The 21,214-nt window shown below is 46.0% G+C and overlaps 1 protein-coding gene across 3 annotated transcripts in view; it reads right to left on the bottom strand.

Annotated features, from left to right (window-relative positions):
• The window catches only part of LOC134346282 (lysophosphatidic acid receptor 6), a 29,660-nt gene extending 9,240 nt beyond the window's left edge, over window positions 1-20,420 (bottom strand). The window contains exon 1 of one of the 3 annotated variants that reach the window (XM_063047632.1): window positions 20,067-20,420. In XM_063047632.1, coding sequence (XP_062903702.1) covers window positions 20,067-20,256 — 190 coding nt within the window. In that variant the 5' untranslated portion in view covers window positions 20,257-20,420. Of the gene's footprint in view, window positions 1-19,516; window positions 19,627-20,063 lie in introns of those variants that run through there. The other 2 variants (XM_063047631.1, XM_063047629.1) reach the window with 2 other exon arrangements.
• Window positions 20,421-21,214: the final 794 nt, after the last annotated feature.

The raw sequence follows: 21,214 nt of genomic DNA, 5'->3' as shown, positions 1-21,214 counted from the left end.
TTCACTATCACCTTTAACCAATGACATATAGTTGCAGTCCCACCCACCCTCAGTGGAAGAAAGCCTGCTGGTATTTACCCTCTCTATACCCCTCATAATTTTGTATACCTCTATCAAATCTCCTCTCATTCTTCTACATTCCAAGGAATAAAGTTCTAACCTATAAATAACAGAAAATCTGCAGATGCTGGAAATCTGAGCAACACGCATAAAATGCTGGAGGAACTCAGCAGGCCAGGCAATGTCTATGGAAAAAAAGTTCAGTCGATGTTTTGGGCTGAAAGCCTTCAGTCCTGCCGAAGTCCTAACCTATTCAATCTTCCCTTGCATCTCAGGTCCTCCGGTCACCATACAGAGTGTGGTCACCTGTCCTGTGCAGGAAGTGGTCATCTCTAGTGTACAGGAATTAGACACCTGTTCTGTGCAGGAATCAGATACCTGTCCTGTGCAGGGAGTGGTCACCTAACCTTATAGAATCGGACACCTGTCCTGAACAGAATCGGCACCTGTCGTGTACAGGGAGTGGGCACACGCCCCATACAGGAATCAGCCAGCTCTCCTATAATTTTGTGGCCTTCACGTACCTTTCTTTCCTCAGCATGTCCTGCCGGCCCAAGCATATTTACAATGGGAACTGTTGGTACAGAGAGACGCACAGGACAGATCTCACATCCAGTCACCTAGATATCATGACCAGCCCACACGGGATATAGACCCTGTGGGAATTTAACTGTTTCCTTGCTGCAAGCGCTGTGACCTAGCTGTCAGCCATGCTCACAAGCCGACAGGTATGTTCCAACCTGTGGCTCAAGGAGATAAGGAGACACAGAGTGGGGCCAGTGAGATTGCTCCCTATGGTCCCAACAGACTGAACACTGTACTCAACTACTCGGACACTATACTATAACTTAACAACACAGTTTCACCAGGGCCAGACTGATTCTCAATGATCCATGGATGAATTAGTATAATCACTGGTAAGGTGCACTCACAAGCCTTTCCCTCAGTGACCGCCGTTCATCGAATCCGCTTGCAATGATCTCAGATGGCGCTGGTGGAGCACAGTGACGACTTGTTGACAGCAAACACAACTATTAAATACTTTATTAATCACACTTTTTCTCAGAAATAATTACTGCAATCAATAGCCCGTAACTTCCCTTTCGGAGCCGAGCTTTTGGACCGCCTGTATGACCTGGCATTTTTGCAGAGTGAACTGAAATTCTGAAGGTGCAAGATGGTTGCGGGCAAGGGGTGTATGGGTCATATTGAGGTGGTGGGGGCCCAGGCCTGAGAGTAGGGAATGAGCTAATATCTGGCCACAGAGGCCATTCAAAGAGGCAGAACTGAGATGAGGTGAGCCGGAAGGGTCCAGGCCTGAGGGTGGGGAATGAGCCAGAGTGGACCTGAAGCGACGGATCCGAGGCAAGGCTGAGTTGAGGCGACATGTCCTGGGCCTGAGAGCAAGGAACAAGCCAATGTTTTTCCGACTTAAGTACCAAGCTGAATTGGAAAGGTTGGGTACAGGCTGAAGTGAGGTGACGGAGCCTGGGCCCAAGACTGTATTAAAGCAGCAGGGCCCAGTTCCGAGAGCGAGGACTGTTTGGCCAGTTTAAGCACCAGGCCAGATTGAAAAGGCCAGGGAGTCGGGATCAGAGGCAAGGTACAGGCCAACGTTCAGCTCACTGCTTACGAGGTATACTCTGTACTAAACCGAGGCTGTGGCCTGCAACTAATAGGCTCCTGGATCGGCTGCAGTGATGACTAGCTTTGTGGCTGTGAACTCACTTTTGTGAACTTCAGTTCTGTATGTTACTTGCATATCTTTATCGTTCGCTTAATTTGTTTTTTCTGCACATTGGGTGTTTGACGGCCTTCTTTTAAAGGCTTCTATTGGATTTCTTTGTTTTGTGACTGCCTGTTAGGAGGGTAATTTCAAGGTTGTATATCGTACACATACTCTGATAATAAATGTACTTTAAACTTTGAATGATGGGATACAGACAGTGCCTTGAATGAAGGGGTGGGGGTGCTGGTTGCATCAACCATTGTCTGGTGTGATTTGGAAAGTATCTTCAAGTCAGACCTTGCCAACATCCAAGGGAACTGCAGGTAGGGCTGGTTACATGTTCTCTGGTTCACTGGTGTGAGCTGGTGTGTAACAGTCACTGGTGTGACTTTTAATTTCCCTCCAAAGAAGCTGTCTGACCTGCTGAGCCCCTTCAGTATTTTGTGCATGTTAGTCTGTAAATTTAAGTTTTGGTCTCTTAATTCTCAGAGCCACTAGAGACTACAGACACCGGAATATGAAGCCACAAACAGCCTGCAGATGGTGTCTGCCCCTTAACTCCATCTCTCTGTGTTATTCTCACCAGCATTTCTTTTCGCACTGCCTGAGAAGGCCCCACAGCGTTTGTACCTTGCTGCTTGCTGCTGTATTACTGTGTATATTTGTGGTTTGATGTTTTATATTCTGTGTTCTTCCCTCGTTTTTTGACATTAGTGCAATTTGTTCTTTACTTGTTGCATGTTGGGCATTTGATGCTTTTCTTTGAACAGGTTCCACAGTGTTTCTTTGTTTCGTGGCTGTCTGTGGGAAGACAAATCTCTGGGTTGTATACTGCATACATACAGTGCCTATAAAAAGTATTCGTACCCCCTTGGAAGTTTTTACGTTTTATTGTTTTACAACATTGAATCACAGTGAATATAATTTGACTTTTGTTTGACAATAATCAACACAAAAAAAAACTCTTTTGTGTCTCTACAGCGTGATTAAAATTAATTACAAATATAAAACACAAAATAATTGATTGCTTAAGTATTCACCCCCTTTAATATGACACAACAAATCATCACTGGTGCAGCCAATTGGTTTTAGAAGTCACATAAATTAGTTAATTGGAGATCACTTGTGTGCGGTCAAGGTGTTTCAATTGATTGTAATGAAAATACACCTGTATCTGGAAGGTCCAAGTGCTGGTGAGTTGGTGTCTTGGCAAAAATTACACCATGAAGACAAAAGAACACTCCAAGCAACTCCACAAAAAGTTATTGAAAAGCACAAGTCACGAGATGGATACAAGAAAATTTCCAAGTCACTTGGAATACGGTTAAGTCAATCATTAAGAAATGGAAGGAGTGTGATACAGCTGTAAATCTGCCTAGCAGAGGCTGTCCTCTAGGACTGAGTGATCATGTAAGGGAGGGACTAGTGAGGGAGGTCATCAAGAGACCTATGACAACTCTGTTGGAGTTTTAAGCTTCAGTGGCTGATATGGGAGAGACTGTGCCTACAACAACTGTTGCCCAGGTGCTTCGCCAGTTACAGCTTTATGGGACAGTGACAGAGAGAAAGCCACTGAAAGAAACTCACATGAAATCTTGGCTCGAGTCTGTGGGACACTCTGAAGTCAGTTGGAAGAAGGTTCTATTTGAGCTTGTTGGCCATCAGACTAACTGCTTTATTTGGCATAAGCCAAATACCGCACATCAAAGTACACCATCTACCGAGAAGCACGGTGTGGCTGCATCATGTGATGGGGATGCTTCACTGCAGTAGGTCCTGGAAGGCTTGTGAAGGTAGAGGGTGAAGTGAATGCAGCAAAATACAAGGAAACCCTGGAGGAAAACCTGATGCAGTTTGCAAGAAACTGCAACTTGGGAGAAGATTTATTTTCCAGGAAGACAATGACCCCAAGCATAAAGCAAAAGCTATATAGGAATGGCTTAAAAAGTTAATGTCCTGGAGTAGCCAAGCCAGAGTCCAGACCTCAATCCAATTGAGAATTTGTGGCTGGACTTGGAAAAAGGCTAATCACTCACAATTCCCATGCAATCTGACAGAGCTTCAGAAGTTTTGTGAAGAAGAAAGTGGAAAAATTGCACTGTCCAGATGTGCAAAGCTGATAGAGACCTATCCACACAGACTCAAGGCTGTAATTGCTGCCAAAGGTGCATCTACTAAATACTGGCTTCCAGGGGGTGAATAATTATGCAATCAATTATTTTGTGTTTAATAATTGTGATAAATTTTGACCCAATTTGTGGAAACTTGCTTTCATTTTGACTTGAAAAAGTCTTTTCTGTTGATCAGTTTCAAAAAGTCAAATTAAATCCACAGTGATTCATCGTAATCAAACATGAAAACTTCCAGGGGGGTGGGGTGGTGGTGGTGCGGGGTGAATACTTTTTATAGGCACTGTACGTTGATAAATAAATCTACTTTGAATTTATTTCAGCCTGGTATGCTAGCAGCTGATCAGAATCTAGATGTTTTGCCCTACTTGTGGGCCTTGACTCACTATGTCACTGGAATGGTTTCGGTTTGAACTCAGAAGGGAGATGAGTGACACCTACTGATTCCAGCCATCTTCCCTGAGACGAGACTCTTGCACCTTCTCAGAAAGGTATTTATAGAGTTGGCACTTCAGACTCGCATTATTAGAAAATGCATAGCTGTGATGCAAGGAAATATAACAGTGTTATTTGAGTATGACCACGTGTTGATGTCAGGTCAGAATGGGAGTTAGGTGTGAATGAATGTGGCTGGTGAGAATGCAATGCTTTGCTTGTGAAAGCAGACCTCACTGGGGCCCTGAGAGAGATGAAGCAAAGTTGGATATATCCATGTGATGCAAGGAGACCATGTAAATCATCTGTGAGGGAGGAGGGAAAAAGGAAATGTACACACAGTGGCCACTTCGTTACACCATAAGATGCAGGAGCAGAATTACACCAATCGGCTCGTCGAATCTCCTGCACCGCTTCATCATGGCTCATTTATTAACCCTTTCAACTCTGTTCATCTGCCTTGATGCCCCAACTAATCAAGAACTTTTCACCTCTGCTTCAAATATACCCAGTGACTTGACCTCCACAGTCATCCCAGCAATGAATTTCACAGGTTACTACCCTCTGGCTAAACAAATTCCTCCTCATCTCTGTTGTAAATGGATGTCCCTCTAGTCTGAGGATGTGCCCTCGAGTCCTAGACTTACCCACTACAGGAAACATTTGCTCTACATCCACTCTGGACCTTTCGATATTTGATAGGTTTCAATGAGGTTCTTCTGAACTTCAGCAAATACAGGCCCAGAGCCATCAAACACTTCTCAGTGCCAGCCCTGTCATTCCCAAGATCATCCTCGTGAATATAGAAACATAGAAACATAGAAACATAGAAAATAGGTGCAGGAGTAGGCCATTCGGCCCTTCGAGCCTGCACCGCCATTTATTATGATCATGGCTGATCATCCAACTCAGAACCCAGCCTTCCCTCCATACCCCGTGACCCCTGTAGCCACAAGGGCCATATCTAACTTCCTTTTAAACATAGCTAATGAACTGGCCTCAACAGTTTGCTGTGGCAGAGAATTCCACAGATTCACCACTCTCTGTGTGAAGAAGTTTTTCCTAACCTCGGTCCTAAAAGGCTTCCCCTCTATCCTCAAACTGTGACCCCTCGTTCTAGACCTCCCCAACATCGGGAACAATCTTCCCGCATCTAGCCTGTCCAATCCCTTTAGGATCTTATACGTTTCAATCAGATCCCCCCTCAATCTTCTAAATTCCAACGAGTACAAGCCCAGTTCATCCAGTCTTTCTTCATATGAAAGACCTGCCATCCCAGGAATCAATCTGGTGAACCTTCTTTGTACTCCCTCTATGGCAAGGATGTCTTTCCTCAGATTAGGGGACCAAAACTGCACACAATACTCCAGGTGTGGTCTCACCAAGGCCTTGTACAACTGCAGTAGTACCTCCCTGCTCCTGTACTCGAATCCTCTCGCTATAAATGCCAGCATACCGTTCGCCTTTTTCACCGCCTGCTGTACCTGCATGCCCACTTTCAATGACTGGTGTATAATGACACCCAGGTCTCGTTGCACCTCCCCTTTTCCTAATCGGCCACCATTCAGATAATAATCTGTTTTCCTATTTTTGCCACCAAAGTGGATAACTTCACATTTATCCACATTAAATTGCATCTGCCATGAGTTTGCCCACTCACCCAACCTATCCAAGTCACCCTGCATCCTCTTAGCATCCTCCTCACTGCTAACACTGCCACCCAGCTTCGTGTCATCCGCAAACTTGGAGATGCTGCATTTAATTCCCTCATCCAAGTCATTAATATATATTGTAAACAACTGGGGTCCCAGCACTGAGCCTTGCGGTACCCCACTAGTCACCGCCTGCCATTCTGAAAATATCCTCTGGGCCATCTCCAACACTGTACATCTTTCCTCAGATAAGGGGCCCAAAACTGCTCACAATACTCCATGTGAGGCCTCATCAGTGCCTTATAAAGCCTCAACATTACACCTTTGCCTTTATATTCTAGTCCTCTCAAAATTGAATCTTGACATTGCCTTTGCTTTCCTCACTACCGACTCAATCTGTAAACTAACCTTTAGGGAGTTCTTGGAAAATAGTCCATGATTTTATTTCTTCCACCAAAGTGCATGCCATGCATTTCCCAAAGTGTATCCGTTTAAGTCCTTCTGTAGTCTCTCTGCTTCCTCAATATTACCCACCACTCCACCTATCTTCATATCGTCTGCAAACTTTGCCACAAGACCATCAATTCCAAACCATTGGCATAAAATGTTCAAAGAATCGATCCCAACACAAACCCCAGTGGAACACCACTATTCAACAGCAGCCAACCAGAAAAGGCTTTCAGTTTTCAAAGCACTTTCTCCTTAGTAATAGCTACGACACTCAGTTCTGCTCCATGACACTCTCTCCTTTCTGGCATACTGCTAGTATCTTACATAGTGAAGACTGATGTGAAATATTTATTAAATTCCCCCATTATTCCTATATATATTCATTCTATATATTAATTTCCCACTAACTTTTGCTATATTCTATCCCCTCTCTTTTGCTTTTATGCTGTTGTTGACTTCTCTTGTTAGCCATGGATACTTCACCCTCCTGTTAGACCATAAGATACAGAACAGAATTAGGCCATTTGGCCCATCGAGTCTGCTCTGTCATTTCATCATGGCTGATCCATTTGTCTCTCTGCCCCAATCTCCTGCTTTCTCCCTGTAACCCTCATGACCTGAATAATCAAGAATCTATCAACTTCTGCCTTATATATGCCTAATGACTTGGCCTCCACAGCCACCTGTAGCAATGAATTCCACAGATCTACTACTCCCTGGCTAAAAAACAAAACCCTTCCTCATATCCATTCTAAAAGGATGACCCCTCTGTTCTGAGGCTGAGTCCACTGGACACAGACTCCCCCACCATAGGAATCATCCTCTCCACATCCACTCCATCAGGGCAATTCAACATTTGATAGGGTTCAATGAGATCTATCCTAATCTTTGGGATGTATCTATCCTGCTCCTTCTGAATTGCTCCCTAGAAATTCCAGCCATTGCAGTTCTGCCGTTATCCCTGCTAGTATGCCCTTATGCCCTTCCAATAAATTTTGCCCAGCTCTTCTCTCATGCTTCTGTAATTTCCTTTACTCCACTGTAATACTGATACATCTGACTTTATCTTCCTTCCCCACCCCCCCCAAACTGCAGTGTGAATCCTCTTCATATTGTGGTCACTGCTCCCTAAGGGTTCCTTTACCTTAAGCTCCCTAAACAAATTTGGTTCATTACACAGCACCAAATCCAGAATTGCCTTTTCCCTAGTTGACTCAACCACAGGCTTTTCTAAAGCTGCATCACATTGGCTTTCTACAAATTCCTTCTCTTGGGATTCAGGACAAGCCAGTTTTTCCCACTCTATCTGCATGCTGAAATTCCCCATGTTTATCGCAACATTGCCCTTTTTACATGCCTTTTCACTCCCCCATTGTAATTTGTATCCCACATCCTGGCTACTGTTGGAAGTCAGTATACCCCATCAGGGTCTTTTTACCCTTGCAGTTTCTTAACTCTACCCCAAGGATTCTATATTTTCTGATCCTATGTCCTCCTGTACCTAATAAAGTGGCCATGGAGTGTATATTTGTGATCTTCTAGAACATCCACCTCAAGGTTCAATAGGTTGTGCATCCAGAGATGCTCTTCTGCACACCAGTGTTGTAAATTGTGGTTATTTGAGTTATTGTCACCTTCTTGTCAGTCTGATCCAGTCTGGCTATTCTACTCTGACCTCTCTCATTAACAGAGAGTTTTCTCCCACAGAGCCATTGCTCGCTGGATTTGTTTTTTGTTTGGTTTTCGTACCCTTCTCTGTAAGCTCTAGAAACTGTTGTGTATGAAAATCGCAGGAGGTAAAGGTCACAGACTGATGGACCGAGGTGGGGGGTGAGGGTGGGATGGGGGATGAAAGTGACAGGGGATTGGTAAGTTCAGGGTCACCCCTGTGACTTAGGCGATTGTTCCACAAAGCAATCAAACCAATGGTGAAGCTGTATCTGGAATGCTACGTGCAGTTCTGTTCTCCTTACTTCTGGGAAGATATACTGGTTTTGGAGGAGGTTCACAAGAATGATTCCAGAAATTCCGGAGAGATGGTTAGGTTATGAGGAAAAATTGTGTCCACCTTGGACTACACTTGCTAGGGAAATAGATTTAAGGCAGAGAAAAAAGTGCTTTTCCCAGAGAGTAGTGAATCTGTAGAATTCTCTACCCAGGGGAGCCATAGAATCTAGTCATTAAATATATTTAAGACACAGTTTGATAGATTTTTGTTAGCAAGGAAATTAAGGATTATAGGCTAAATCTGAGTCCAGACCAGCCGTGATCTTATTAATTGGTGGAGCAGGCTTGGCAGGGTAGATGACCGTTTGCTGCTCTTATTTAACTTGTGTTTGGTTTATCTGGTGTTGAGGAAGCCACACTGCAAGCAATGAGTGCAGGACACTAGATTGGAAGAAGTGGACCACTGCTTCCCTTGGAGAGGCGGTTTGGATCATGGGATGGTGGGGAGCAGGGCTTCCCAACTTTTTTAATGCGATGAACCCCTACCAATAATCAAGGGATCCATGGACCCCCTGGTGGGGTGGGAAGAAGTGAAAGGACAGGGATTGCATCACCTGTGGTTGTTCAGGGAAGTTCTCAGAGAAGGGGGTGATTGGTAGGAAAGAAGGAGTGGACCAGGTGAAGTGAATGGTCCCCCTGAAATGCTGAAAAGGGAGGACAGGGGAAGATGTATCCAGCAGTAGATCTTTGTTGGAGCTGATGTAGTGACGAAGGATGGGTGGGTAACCAACTGTGCCTTGCTCCTGGGGCATTTGGGGGGGGGTAGGAAATGCAGGGGTTACCAGTGACCATCATGTTCTGCCAACTGGACTACATTGCAATGCAGATCTAACGCCATTGCCAAACATATTGGCTTCTTATACGTTGTGGTCAGATCCGAATGGGTTTACAGCACACAGGTTTGGCCTTAAATAGGAAAGGACAGTTCGTGCTTGGAAAAGGGTAGGGACGGTGCATGGGATGATTCCAGGGTGTGTGAACAGAGGTGAGCACTTTGAGTTTATACACATTGGCATCTGATGAGTGATCCTATTGAAACAGAGAGGGAGAGCTAATAGAGGTGGGGAGGTACTGAGTGGAGGTTCCCCAATGCCGTGGGACTAGCTAGAACCAGGGTCACGATTTCAGAATCAAGGATGATCTAGTTCAGAGAAAGATGAGAAGCAGTCACGTCACAGCTCTATAAAACTTCAGGAGTACTGTGTACCATTATAGAGTCATAGGAAAGTACAGCCCAGAAACAAGCCCTTCGGCTCATCTAGTCCATGCCCAACCATTTAGACTGCATCAACCTGCACCCAGACCATATCCCTCCAAACCCGTACCATTCATGTACCTATCCAAACTTCTCTTAAACATTGAAATCAAACTCGCACGCACCACTTGTGCTGGCAGGTTATTTCACACTCTCATGACCCTCTGAGTAAAGATGTTTCCCCTCATGTTCCCCTTAAACTTTTCTCCTTTCACCCTTAACCCTAGTTGTAGTCCCACCAACCTCGGTGGAAAAAGCCTGCTTGCATTTACCTTATCTATACCCCTCATAATTTTGTATACCTCTATCAAAATCTCCTCTCAATCTTCTATGTTGGAAGGAATAAAGTCCTAACCTATTCAATCTTTCGTTATAACTTGGGTCTTCCAGACCCGGCAACATCCTTATAGATTTTCTCTGTATTTTTTCAACCTTATTTCCATCTTCCCTGTAGTAGGTTGGTGACCAAAATTGCACGCAATACTCCAAATTAGGCCTCACCAATGTCTTATACAGTACAACATCCATTTGTAGTACTGGTCACCTAATTGCAGGAAGGAGATGAAGGCTTTGGAGAAGGTCCAGAAGAGGTACACCTGGATGCTCCTGTAAATTTACATATTTACACAGAGAGTGGTGGGTCAGTTACTTGAGATTGGGAGGCTAAACTATATTTGTTACTTGGAATCTGTGCTTGTTCACGTTAACTGTTATTATTGTAATCCTGATCTCTATGTGTCATTCCTATTAGTATGCTTAATTTTGAAACTTAATAAAAAATTTTTATTAATCTTAATTTTGAAAAAGAGAGTGGTGGGTACCTGGAACGAGTTACCAGTGGTGGAACCAGATGTGACCCATATGTTTAAGAGGCACAAGAATGCGTGGAGATGTGGATCACGATAGTTTTATCCGGTATTGTGTTCTGCAGATGCATTGTGGGCTGAAGGGCTTGTTTTTGTAATGTACCATTCTATGTTTTATGTTCTGTGTTTACTTGCAACGTTCTGCATTCTATGTTCTACTTTCTAATCTCTTCTGCCAGAGGATCAAGAATCACTGAGATTCTCTTTCCCCTCCCCCGCCCCAACCGAAAATTGTGGAGGTGAAGTCCCAGGATATAGTGAGCATTTTGACAGATATTTGGTCTGCGGATAAGTTCCGAGTAAAATGAGCCTTGATCATGTAACACTGAGGAAGTCAGTAGCTCAAAGTGACAGATAACGATCTTTTCCCCTTCTGTGAACAGATAACCTCAGCGAAACCGGCAAACCAGGGGCTGTGGACAGTTGTTTGTGTGTCACAGCCCACATCTGGGGTGCCTGACTAAACTCTGTACTGGCGGTCAGGACCAGTGCCGGATGCAGCAGGAAGAAGCCTGCAACTCCGGTGCTGCAAGGGACACACCAGGACGCAGGAGGTCCCATCACTGGTGGGGTAAAGGTGGGGAACGAAAGTCCAAAGAAGAGAATTATTCCAGCAGCTGATGCCTTGGGCTGGGGTCTCCGATCACATAGGATGTCCACTCATCCCTCCCCACTGATCTTCCTCCTTAGGAATGCAGCGTCCATCATTACAGACCCCCCTCCCCCACCCAGGACGTGCTCTCTTCTCACTGTTACCATCAGGGAGGAGGTACAGGAACCTGAAGGCACACACTCAGTGATTCAGGAACAGCTTCTTCCCCTCTGCCATCTGATTTCTAAATGGACATTGAACCCATGAACACTACCTCTCTACTTCTTTATTTGTTTTTTTTCACACTGCTTATTTTAACTTAACTATCTAATAGGCATATATGTACTTACTGTAATTCAGATTTCTTCTCTATATTTATTTATCATATACCTCATTGTACTGCTGCTGTAGTTAAACTTCACGACACATGCCGGTGATATTAAACCTGATTCTGAATCTGGTACTTATTCTTGCAAGCAGAACAAGGGCCTCACCTGCCCCTGCATCTCCTCCCTCACCACCATTCAGGGCCCCAAACAATCCTTCCAGGTGAGGCAACACTTCACCTGTGAGTCTGTTGGGATCGCCTATTGTCTCTGGTGCTCCCAGTGTATATTAGTGAGACCCGAGGTAGATTGGGAGACCACTTCGCCGACCACCTACGCTCTGTCTGCCAGAAAAAGTGGAACCTCCTGGTGGTCATCCATTTCAATTCTACTTCCAATTTCCATTCTGACATGTCAGTCCATGGCCTCTTCTACTGCTGCATTGAGGCCACACTCAGCCTTGTGGAGCAACATCTTGTATTCTGTCTGGGTCATCTCCAACCTGATGGCATGAACATTGATTTCTCGAACTTCTGGTAATTACCCCCACCTCCTTCATTCCCCATACCTGTTTCCCATTCTCACCTTCTCTCCTTACCTGCCCATCACCTCCTTCTGGTGCTCCTGCTTACCTTATTTCCATAGCCTTATATCCTCTCCTATCAGATTCCCCTCCAGCCCTTTATCTCTTTCATTAATTAACTTCCCAGCTCTTTTACTTCACCCCTTCCTCCTCTCCTGATTTCACCAATCGCCTTCTACTTTGTACTTCTTCCTGTCCCACCCCCACCTTCTTACTCTAATTTTTCCCTCTCCTTTCCAGCCCTGAAGAAGGATCTCAGCCAAAAATATCAACTGTTGACCCTTTTCCACAGATGCTGTCTGATGCGAGGGGATCCAGGAGCGCCCCTATTAACTGTTTGAAGTGAGGCAGAGAGAGACAGTTATTTACCACCGATGTGTTGCTTTTGAAAAGAGAGAGAGAGAGAGACGAAGATTGACGGTTGGACTATCACTTTAAGGCACTGGTAGTAACTTTGGATTTTGACTGAGTTGGGTTTGGAGACGGCACCGAGCAGCTCGAAGGTTGCTATGGTGACTGACAGCAGGTTGTTGATGTTACTTTCAAGGACTGGTTGCCTGCTTGTGCATTTCTTCACAGACAAAGGAGGGAGGGACTCTTTGAATGACAGGTGATGCTCAGCACAGAGAAATAAATGGGAAGTCAGATGATACAGACCTCAGACACATGATCTGGACACTGAATGAGCATTGTTGTGCCCGCAGAGAAAGTGGGTTTTGGAGGATCGATCAGGCGGATCGATCCAAATTGCTATTCCAGTTTGAGGAGAAGGGGTTGACTGGTGGGGAGTTGTCTATGTGTCCACCCTCGCCTGGGTGATAGCTCCACCACAGAAGACCGGTCCCCCTGGTTAGAGTCACAGTCGGTGACTTGTAAAGGATTTCGGAGGACGACGAGAAGATCAGCGGCATCAGCTCACCTGAGGACTCGACTCAACTCAACTCACTCACTCACTCACTCACACTCTCTCTCTCTCTCTCTCATTCTCTCCCCATCACTACTCAACTAAATATCACGAACTGAACTGAACATTACATCGTAAGACTGTATCTTTTTACCCCTAGACTTAAAGAAGCTTGGTTTTCATACATATATATTCCACACTTACTTTTATATATAATCATTGCTAACCTGTTTGATAGATCTGCATTTATATTACTGTATTGTGTAGTTACTGATAAATATTAGTAGTTTATAGCAATACTGGACTCCAAAGTGGTTTCCATCTCTGCTGGTTTCTTAATCCCCGTCACGGGGTACGTGACACTGAGCTGCTGAGCTCTTCCAGCACTGTGTGTGTCACACTGGAAGGAATTCAATCTGAGGGTTACACTTGTCACGTCACACAAATGCTACACTTTGGGAGATTAGATTAGATTATGAGAACACTCAGTCCTCGTTTATTGTCATTTAGAAATGCATGCATTAAAAAATAATACAACGTTCCCCCAGAATGATATCACAAGAAACACAGAACAAACCAAGACTAAAACTTACAAAACCACATAATTATAATATATGGTTACAACAGTGCACAGCAATACCATAATTTGATAAAGAGCAGACCATGGGCACGGTAAAAAAAGACTCAAAGTTCCGATAGCCTCATCATCTCACGCAGACGGCAGAAGGGAGATCACATGAAAGGAGAAGGTTTACAGTTAATAGTAGAGTCCTTAACAATGTTGAGGTACAGGGGGATCTTGAGGCCATAGTTCATAGTTCACTGAAAGTGACTACATGAGTGGATAAGGTGCTTGCCCCCATTGTTAGGAGTGTTGAGTATAAGGTCAGGAAATCTATATAAAACTTTAATTAGACCACACTTAGGAGTACTGTATGCAGTTCTGGCCATTCCTATTATAGGAATAATGTCGAGAAGGTGAAGACATGGATTACTGGATTAGAAGGCATAAGCTATAAGGAGGTTGGACACGATTGGTTTGTTCTTCCAGGGCAGGGGTTCCCAACAACGGTCCATGGACCCCTTGATGAATGGTAGAGGTCTATGGCATAAAAAACCCTGCCATAGAGCACCATAGGCCGAGGGGAGACCTGGTAGAGTTTTCTTTAATTATAAGGAATAGATTAGATATACAGTCAGAATCTTTTCCTGGGGGTAGAAATGTCAAACAAGGAGGGTGTGCTTTCAAGCTGAAAGGGTAAGTTTAAGGACAATGAGAGGAGCATGTCTTATTAACACAGAGAGTGATCGCTGCCTGGAATGGGTTAGCAAGGCAGGCAGTTTGATGGATTCTATGAGGCTCTTAGATGGATCTATGAGTAAGAGGAGAACAAAGCAATATCGGCATTACACAGGAGGACATTTAGTATAAGTTGGTATTGAGATTGGCACAATATGAATTGTTCTATGTTGTACACTGTGGACCTCTGCAGGAGAGATGTGGGCATTGGACAATCAGCTCATGTCCTACAGGAAACTGGCAGTGCATGGAATGTACAAGGGGACACTCTTTGCTCCTTTCCCTCCAGATCACAGTTAAGGCCTAGCTTATTGGGTTTCAGAAGAAGAAGAAGAAGAAGAAAGCCCTCTTTGAGGCATTTTTTTTTAAAAGCAGGCTTTCTTATTTTTACGAGGCAGAGTTGCTAGGTTGCTAGCTTGACGCTCAACCCAGCACGGATGGAAAACGTGCAAGGGAGCTGGCTGGATTCGAACTCAGGAGCCTTCGCTCCGAAGTCCAGCACTGATGCCACTATCCCACCAGCTGGCCACTGGGTTTCAGGGAAGGTTGGATAAATTTGGGGTGTCCTTATCAGAGGCTGAGGAAAAACCAGATGGAGGCTTATATGATTAGGAGAGGCATAGCTAGGGTAGGCAAACTTTTTCCTACCCTAAAATGAGAGAGGGAACATTTAAAGGAGAGGTATGGGTCAGGTTTTCGACAAAGAATGATGGGTGCATGGAATATGCTGCCAGGGGTGGTGTGGAGGTTCTTAAGGGGCCGTTGGACAGACACATGAACGTGCAGGGTATTGGAGCGATGCGGATCACGTGCAGGCTGAAGAGATTTGGTTTCATTTAGCATCATGTTCAGCACAGATATGATGGGCCGAATGTGCTCTATTCCCCTGGTTGTCCTGCTGCACTGTATTAACTCCCCCAGCTTTAACTCTGTTGATAATGAAATGCTCCTCTAGTTGAAGGGTGGGGGTGTGGTGGCCGGTTAAGTGGGATCTTCGAGATTGGTTCCCCACTGAAAACAGTGACCTTACCCCTGGGTTTGACCCAAACGAGCTTCTGCTCGGAGGGGACATTCTAATCCATATTCTGATTACCATCGACACTGAGTAACCAGCAGAACTTGCACTGCAACCAGCAGAACTAGGAACAGTGTAACTAGCACAATCCAATGCTCAGTAACCATAACTAATAACCAGCATAATCACAACTAAGTAAGCAGCAAAATAATCACTATGAATCAGTGAAACTAGTAATCATCAGAGCCATCACTGACTAACCAGCAGAACTGGTAACTGTGCAGTCAGCATAATCCCGTGCTCAGTAATCAGCACAGACATCTCTAGATAACCAGGAGAATGTTCACTGCGTAACTGGGAGAACAGGAGGACTAGGAACCGGTAGTCGTCAGCGAGTAACCAGCAGATATATAACTTGCACTGCTGGTTATCTTTCTGGTGCAACCAGCAACCAAATATGTGAATTGCTCCTGACTGCTGTCCCAGGGCAGGGAGTGGAACGTGCTCCTGGAATCACAGGGAGAGGGAAGTGGGCTCATGGAGGGGTAGATCGGGAAGCAGGGATCTTGGGTTTATGGTCTTTATCGATGCTGAACCCCACCCTCCTGCCTCCCACTCTGATTTATCCCAACTACCGGACCGGGTGTTGGATGGGCGATTGAACAGGGTGTGGGACCTAAGGTAACCCACTATGCAGGGCCAAATGGTCTACATTTACTGCACCAGCCATCAGCTCAAACCCAGTTTCCGGTGGGAAAGTGTGTTCCCTGGAAACATGCAAGGATGGGGATGATCTGAGAGCTAGCACGGACTGGGGGTGTGGAATGGCCTCGTGGGACGTTGTGAGAAACAGCTATGGGAAATATAACCTGCACATTGGCACAATGTGCGGCTGGAATCTACTCTTGTGTATCTGTCACTGCATCAGCTGAGTGGCTGGTACAGTGACTTACCAGGTAAAAGCACTCCAGAGTCCTGGGTTCAATCCCCACCCCTGGCAGGGGAGAGGTGTGTGTGTGTGTGTGTGTGTGTGTGTGTGTGTAGTCTGGGGGAAGGGGAGATGAAATGCAATTAGTGTGATGGTCGGCACTGACTTGTTGGGACAAAGAGCATGGTCTGTTTCTCTGATGGGCTGAATGGAGCCCCTTGAGTGAAGAGTAGAGAAACTGCTCCTGTTCGGCGTGGGGGGGGGGGGGTGGGGAGAGCGCACAGTGAGGCAATACCACCACAAGGCACTTGGCAGAGGAGAGGAGTTTGGAATCGCGAAGCTACCCAGTCTGAGAAGGGGTGGGTAAAAGAGGTTTAGACAGGGGCAGGGAGAAGGCTGGAGCTTGGAGCATCGATGAGGAAGGACAGACACTTAATGGTGGGGTATTGCTTCCAGTGGGATGCTGGTTGCTGAGAGAGGAGGAGGGGGAAATTGGATATTCCAGTTTGAAACCGTAAGGTGATACCCCAGGATGAGGCAAGGACTACTTATCCGGAAACCAGGAGCGAGCCGTGTAACCACAGCTCATCCCTGGTGGTGACTATCTACGCATGCTGAGCCAGTACTGTAATCCGATTCAGAGGGCCATGGGTCAAATGCCCTCAATGGTCAGCATGGAGGAGATGGGCCGCAGGGCCCGTTTCCATTCTGTGTGAAACTGTGATTATGTGACTACCCCACACCACATCAGCCTGGGGCTCAGCTCTCGGCCGAAAATGTCGACTGTTACCGCACTTTTCCATAGAAGCTGCCTGGCCTGTTGAGTTCCTCCAGCATTTTGTGTGTGTTGGCCAGACACCCAGCTGGACCCATCACGTAAACACCGCAGCAGCAAGACTGGGGGCTCCTCACCTCATGATAACTCCAAGTCACCCCCTCGCAGGAAGGTACCACTTGCCAGGATTTCAACCCTGAACACCTCTCAAGAAGCTTTGGGACAAAGCAGCCTGCTCCATCGGTAACCCCATTCACCCCTTCCCTCCAGCCCCGGCGTCTAGTGGCTGCAGTGTGAACTATCTACAAAATGCATTGCAACAAGTCACTTCAACGCCCCATCCCAAAACTGCCACCTCTCCCACCCAGAAGGTCAAGGACATCAGATGAAGGGAACCTCTTCAGCTTCCCCACTGCTTTGACTTGGAAACATCTCACTGTCACTGGGTCTAAACTACAGAGGGCTACAGCACAGAGGGGAGGATGGTAGGCTGATGTGGAGTGTGGTGCATTGAATAGGCTTGCCCAACTTGGGCTGTGATGTCAGCCTCTCCCTCCCGAATTACCTCCCCCAGCTTTCCCTTACACACCACTGACTGACTTATGGGAGCAGACAAACTCTACTGGTATAGTAGAAAATTGGAGGGAAATTTTCATTCTTAAGGAGTTTTTATGTGCCAGTACTCAGCTGCTGGCCTGTCACTTTGTTGTTGCAAAAAATAGAAAATCCTGACGTTGCCACAACACACTGCTTTCTTCACAGAGGGGTGCTGATGTCAGAAACTATTGGAAATGAAATGAAAAATGTTCTGGATGATGCTACAAAAATGGTTAACTTTATTAAACAAAGACCACTTCACTCTAGAATGTTTTAAAAAAATGTGTGAAAACCAGGACAAAGGGCACACCAATCTCCTGCTACATACAGAAATTCAGTGGTTTAGCAGAGAAAGAATTCTCAACAGGGTGTTTGAGCTGAAAGGTGAATTGCAGGAGTCCTTTCGAGAAAATAGAAGGCCAGATTTTGCCGAGTGCTTTAAAGATGAAGAATGGCTGCAGTAACTAGCCTACTTAACAGACAGTTTTCATCATATGATCCTGTTGAACAAACCTCTGCAAGGCCCTGGAAAAAACATTTTGATTTCAAGTGATAAGATTCTTGGACTTGAAAGTAAACTGAATCTTTGGAAAAATTATTTTTCAAAAGGAAATCGTGAAACATTTCCACTGCTGTTTGGGCTTGAGCGTGAAGAAGTCTCAAGTCTTACTGAAAACCACCTGGAAGAACTGCAGGACAAAATTCAAGAGCATTTTCCTCCCTTTCGACACAAGTGTTTGACAGGGTGGAGGGACCCTCTCTCTGAATCTTCTGCTTAGTCTGAGAACTTGACTTTGAGAGAAGAGGAGGAACTTTCTGAGCTGCAGTCTGATCATGCACTCAAGATGAGATTTACTGACCTGCCACTGGACAAGTTCTGGATTTCTGTGGAAGAAGAGCATCCTGCCATTCATAGGAAAGAAATGAATGTTTTGCTGCAGTTTTCAACTTCTAACATGTTTGAGCAAGCTTTTTCTGGTGTAACAAGCATTAAGAGCAAGGATAGAGATCATTGCATTTCAGTTGATGGTGAAATCTGCGTGTGCTTATCTCAAGTTCAACCCAGAATTGAGTATTTGTGCAGCAAAAAAACAAGCACAGGTTTCACATGAACCTGATCATATCACTTAGTAAGAAAACATTTTTTTTCAAAGTCTTGTATAAATTGTGCTTTAGGCTATATTTTTACTCATATTGCTTTGGCTTATGGTTTTTAGTAACTTTATTATTTAACATTGTCAATAAATTTTCATGTTATAAATAGCATTAATTAAAATCAATTTACAAGCTTTACTTAAATTAAATCTTCCAAGCCTACCTTCAGAAAAATTAAATCTCGTTTTGGTTCAAGCCAGTTATTTAACAGAAAAGCATTATGTTTGCCTTAGAGTTTTTAAAAATTTATGAAAGGGAAAGGAAGAGATTAATTTCAAGAAAGGCTGGGTAAAAATCCATGCTTTATTCTAAAGAGCATAGACAATTATTTTTGGATTGTCACATCTACAACTTATCTACATATAATAATGTTTACACAGGGGTTCCCTGAGACTTGAAGATTACTTTAAGGATTCCTCCAAGGCAGAAAGTTTGAGAAAGGCTGGTCTAAACCCAGGAACGCTCTACCTAATAGCACTGCGGGAGGTGTCTCACTCCCACCTTCTCAAGGGAGGGTGCGGTGTAGGGGATAAACACTGAGCTTCTCATCAACACTCAGGTCCTGAGCGTTAATTGCGAGAGGCACAGGACGTCAGCGTTCCTGGTCCACCAGAGGTGGAGGGATAGAAGGACCGACAGGGACCTGAGGCGGTGACAGGTCGGACACTGTGTGAGCAGCATACAGCTTCTCCACCGGTGCGAACAACCCCCCCCCCCCCGCCACACCCCTCACTGCATACACTCCCTCCACTCCTCACCTCTGTGAAACCAGCTCCATAACAGCGTCAGACCGCTCCCTCTGTCTCACCAGCTGACAGCCGACGTCTCCTTTCTCCCTCCCGCTGTGCGAAAGCTCCCACGCACGCCCCGAAACAACGGGAGACTGTTCCCCCTCCCACCCACCCCCTCAGACTGCTCTGTCCCGCACCGAGTCGGCGGGCTGAACGGCCCCATTCCTTGCGTGCGGTGACGGTTTCTGCAATGAAACCCACAAACCCAGTGAGCGGTCGCTGAACTTTTGGGCCGGCCGGGGGAGTGGTGGACAACTTGCCGCGGAGCTCCCGGGGGAATCAGCTCGCTAGCAGCCAGGGCTAGTGAACCCTTCCTCAGGAAATGGTCGAGCGGCTGCGTGCCTGGGGAGTATGGGATGTCTCTTGGAATAAAGGCAAAGTGGAGACATTTAGAAACGCAACAGTGCTCATGTACCTGCCAAGAGGACGGGCAGAAAGAGATGAGCTTGCAAGAGTTCGAACTGCGCCAAACAACAGTTCTCCCGCACCGGTGTAGGACCGTTTAAACTCTCACCTTCGCTCAGTCGCTCTGATCTTCCCGGTCTCCCTGCTCCACCCTCCAGACCGCCCGGACGTTGCCCCAAGGCATCAGTGGCAGGGGCAGCCGGGTCGGGGCGTCCGATGCCTGGGGCAGCACGGCAAGTTCCGCGCTGATGTGTCGCTAGACAGGAAACATCTGATTTGTAGCGCTCGGTCCAGGAAGCCATGCGGGGAGAGGCCGGGCGATCACAACTGTTATGCTAACAGCAGCATCGCGGGGGTGAGGAGGTCAGCTCTCTCGGAGACCGTCTCTGCAGCGATTACCGCCATGGGGGTGGGGGGTGGAGGGGGTTGCCTCCGCGGGAAGGCGGATTTGGTCGCCGTGATTGCTCTCGCGAGCAGACACGTCCGCCGCAGGTAGACTGCTGAGGGTGACGCCGAGGAGCTGAACCCTCAGCAATGCGCTCAAAAAAGCGGGAGGATCTCAGCCGGCCTGGAAACATCCTAAAGAGTAACCAGTTGACGTTTCGGGCCGGGACCCTTTACCAAGACTGGGAAAAAAATGTGTATCCCTAGAGCCGGTTCGTTCACCGCCACCACAAAGCCAGTCAAGGCAGCTCCGTCCTTCCCTCCTTCGGGCCACAGCCACCTCGCCAGTGGTGTGGTTGGAAAAAGAGAGCCAAAGGCGGTGATACTGACCCCGGAGGGCTGCGGTTATGAGGATGGGTCGGGACTGTTTTCCTCAGCGCAGGGTGCTGAGGAGTGGCCTGAAAGAGGTATATATGATCACAAGATTGCATAAATAAGGCAGATAAATACTTTATTGATGCCAAAGGAAATTACAGTGTCACAGTAGCAATACAAGTGCTGAGATATAAATACTAGAAGAAGAGTAGAAAGAATAAAAAATACCTTACCAGAAATAGTCTAACAGGAGGAGGTCATCACTCCTCCTGTTGGTTCATTATAGAGCTGAATGGCCGAGGGTAAGAATTCCTTCATATAGCGCTCTATGGAGCTATTCAGTTGTCTTACTCTATTACTGAAAGTGCTCTTCTGTTCTGCCAAGGTGGCACGCAGAGGGTGAGAAACATTGTCCCGAATTGCCAGGAATTTCCATAGGGTCTTTTGTTCTGCCACAGCCTCCGGTGTGTCCAGATTGACTCCTATAACAGACCCAGCCTT

This window comes from Mobula hypostoma, chromosome 5 (genome assembly GCF_963921235.1).
Source record: "Mobula hypostoma chromosome 5, sMobHyp1.1, whole genome shotgun sequence".
Lineage (NCBI taxonomy): Eukaryota > Metazoa > Chordata > Chondrichthyes > Myliobatiformes > Myliobatidae > Mobula > Mobula hypostoma.
Note: the sequence above shows the minus strand (reverse complement) of the source record. Positions and strands in the feature narration are given on the sequence as shown.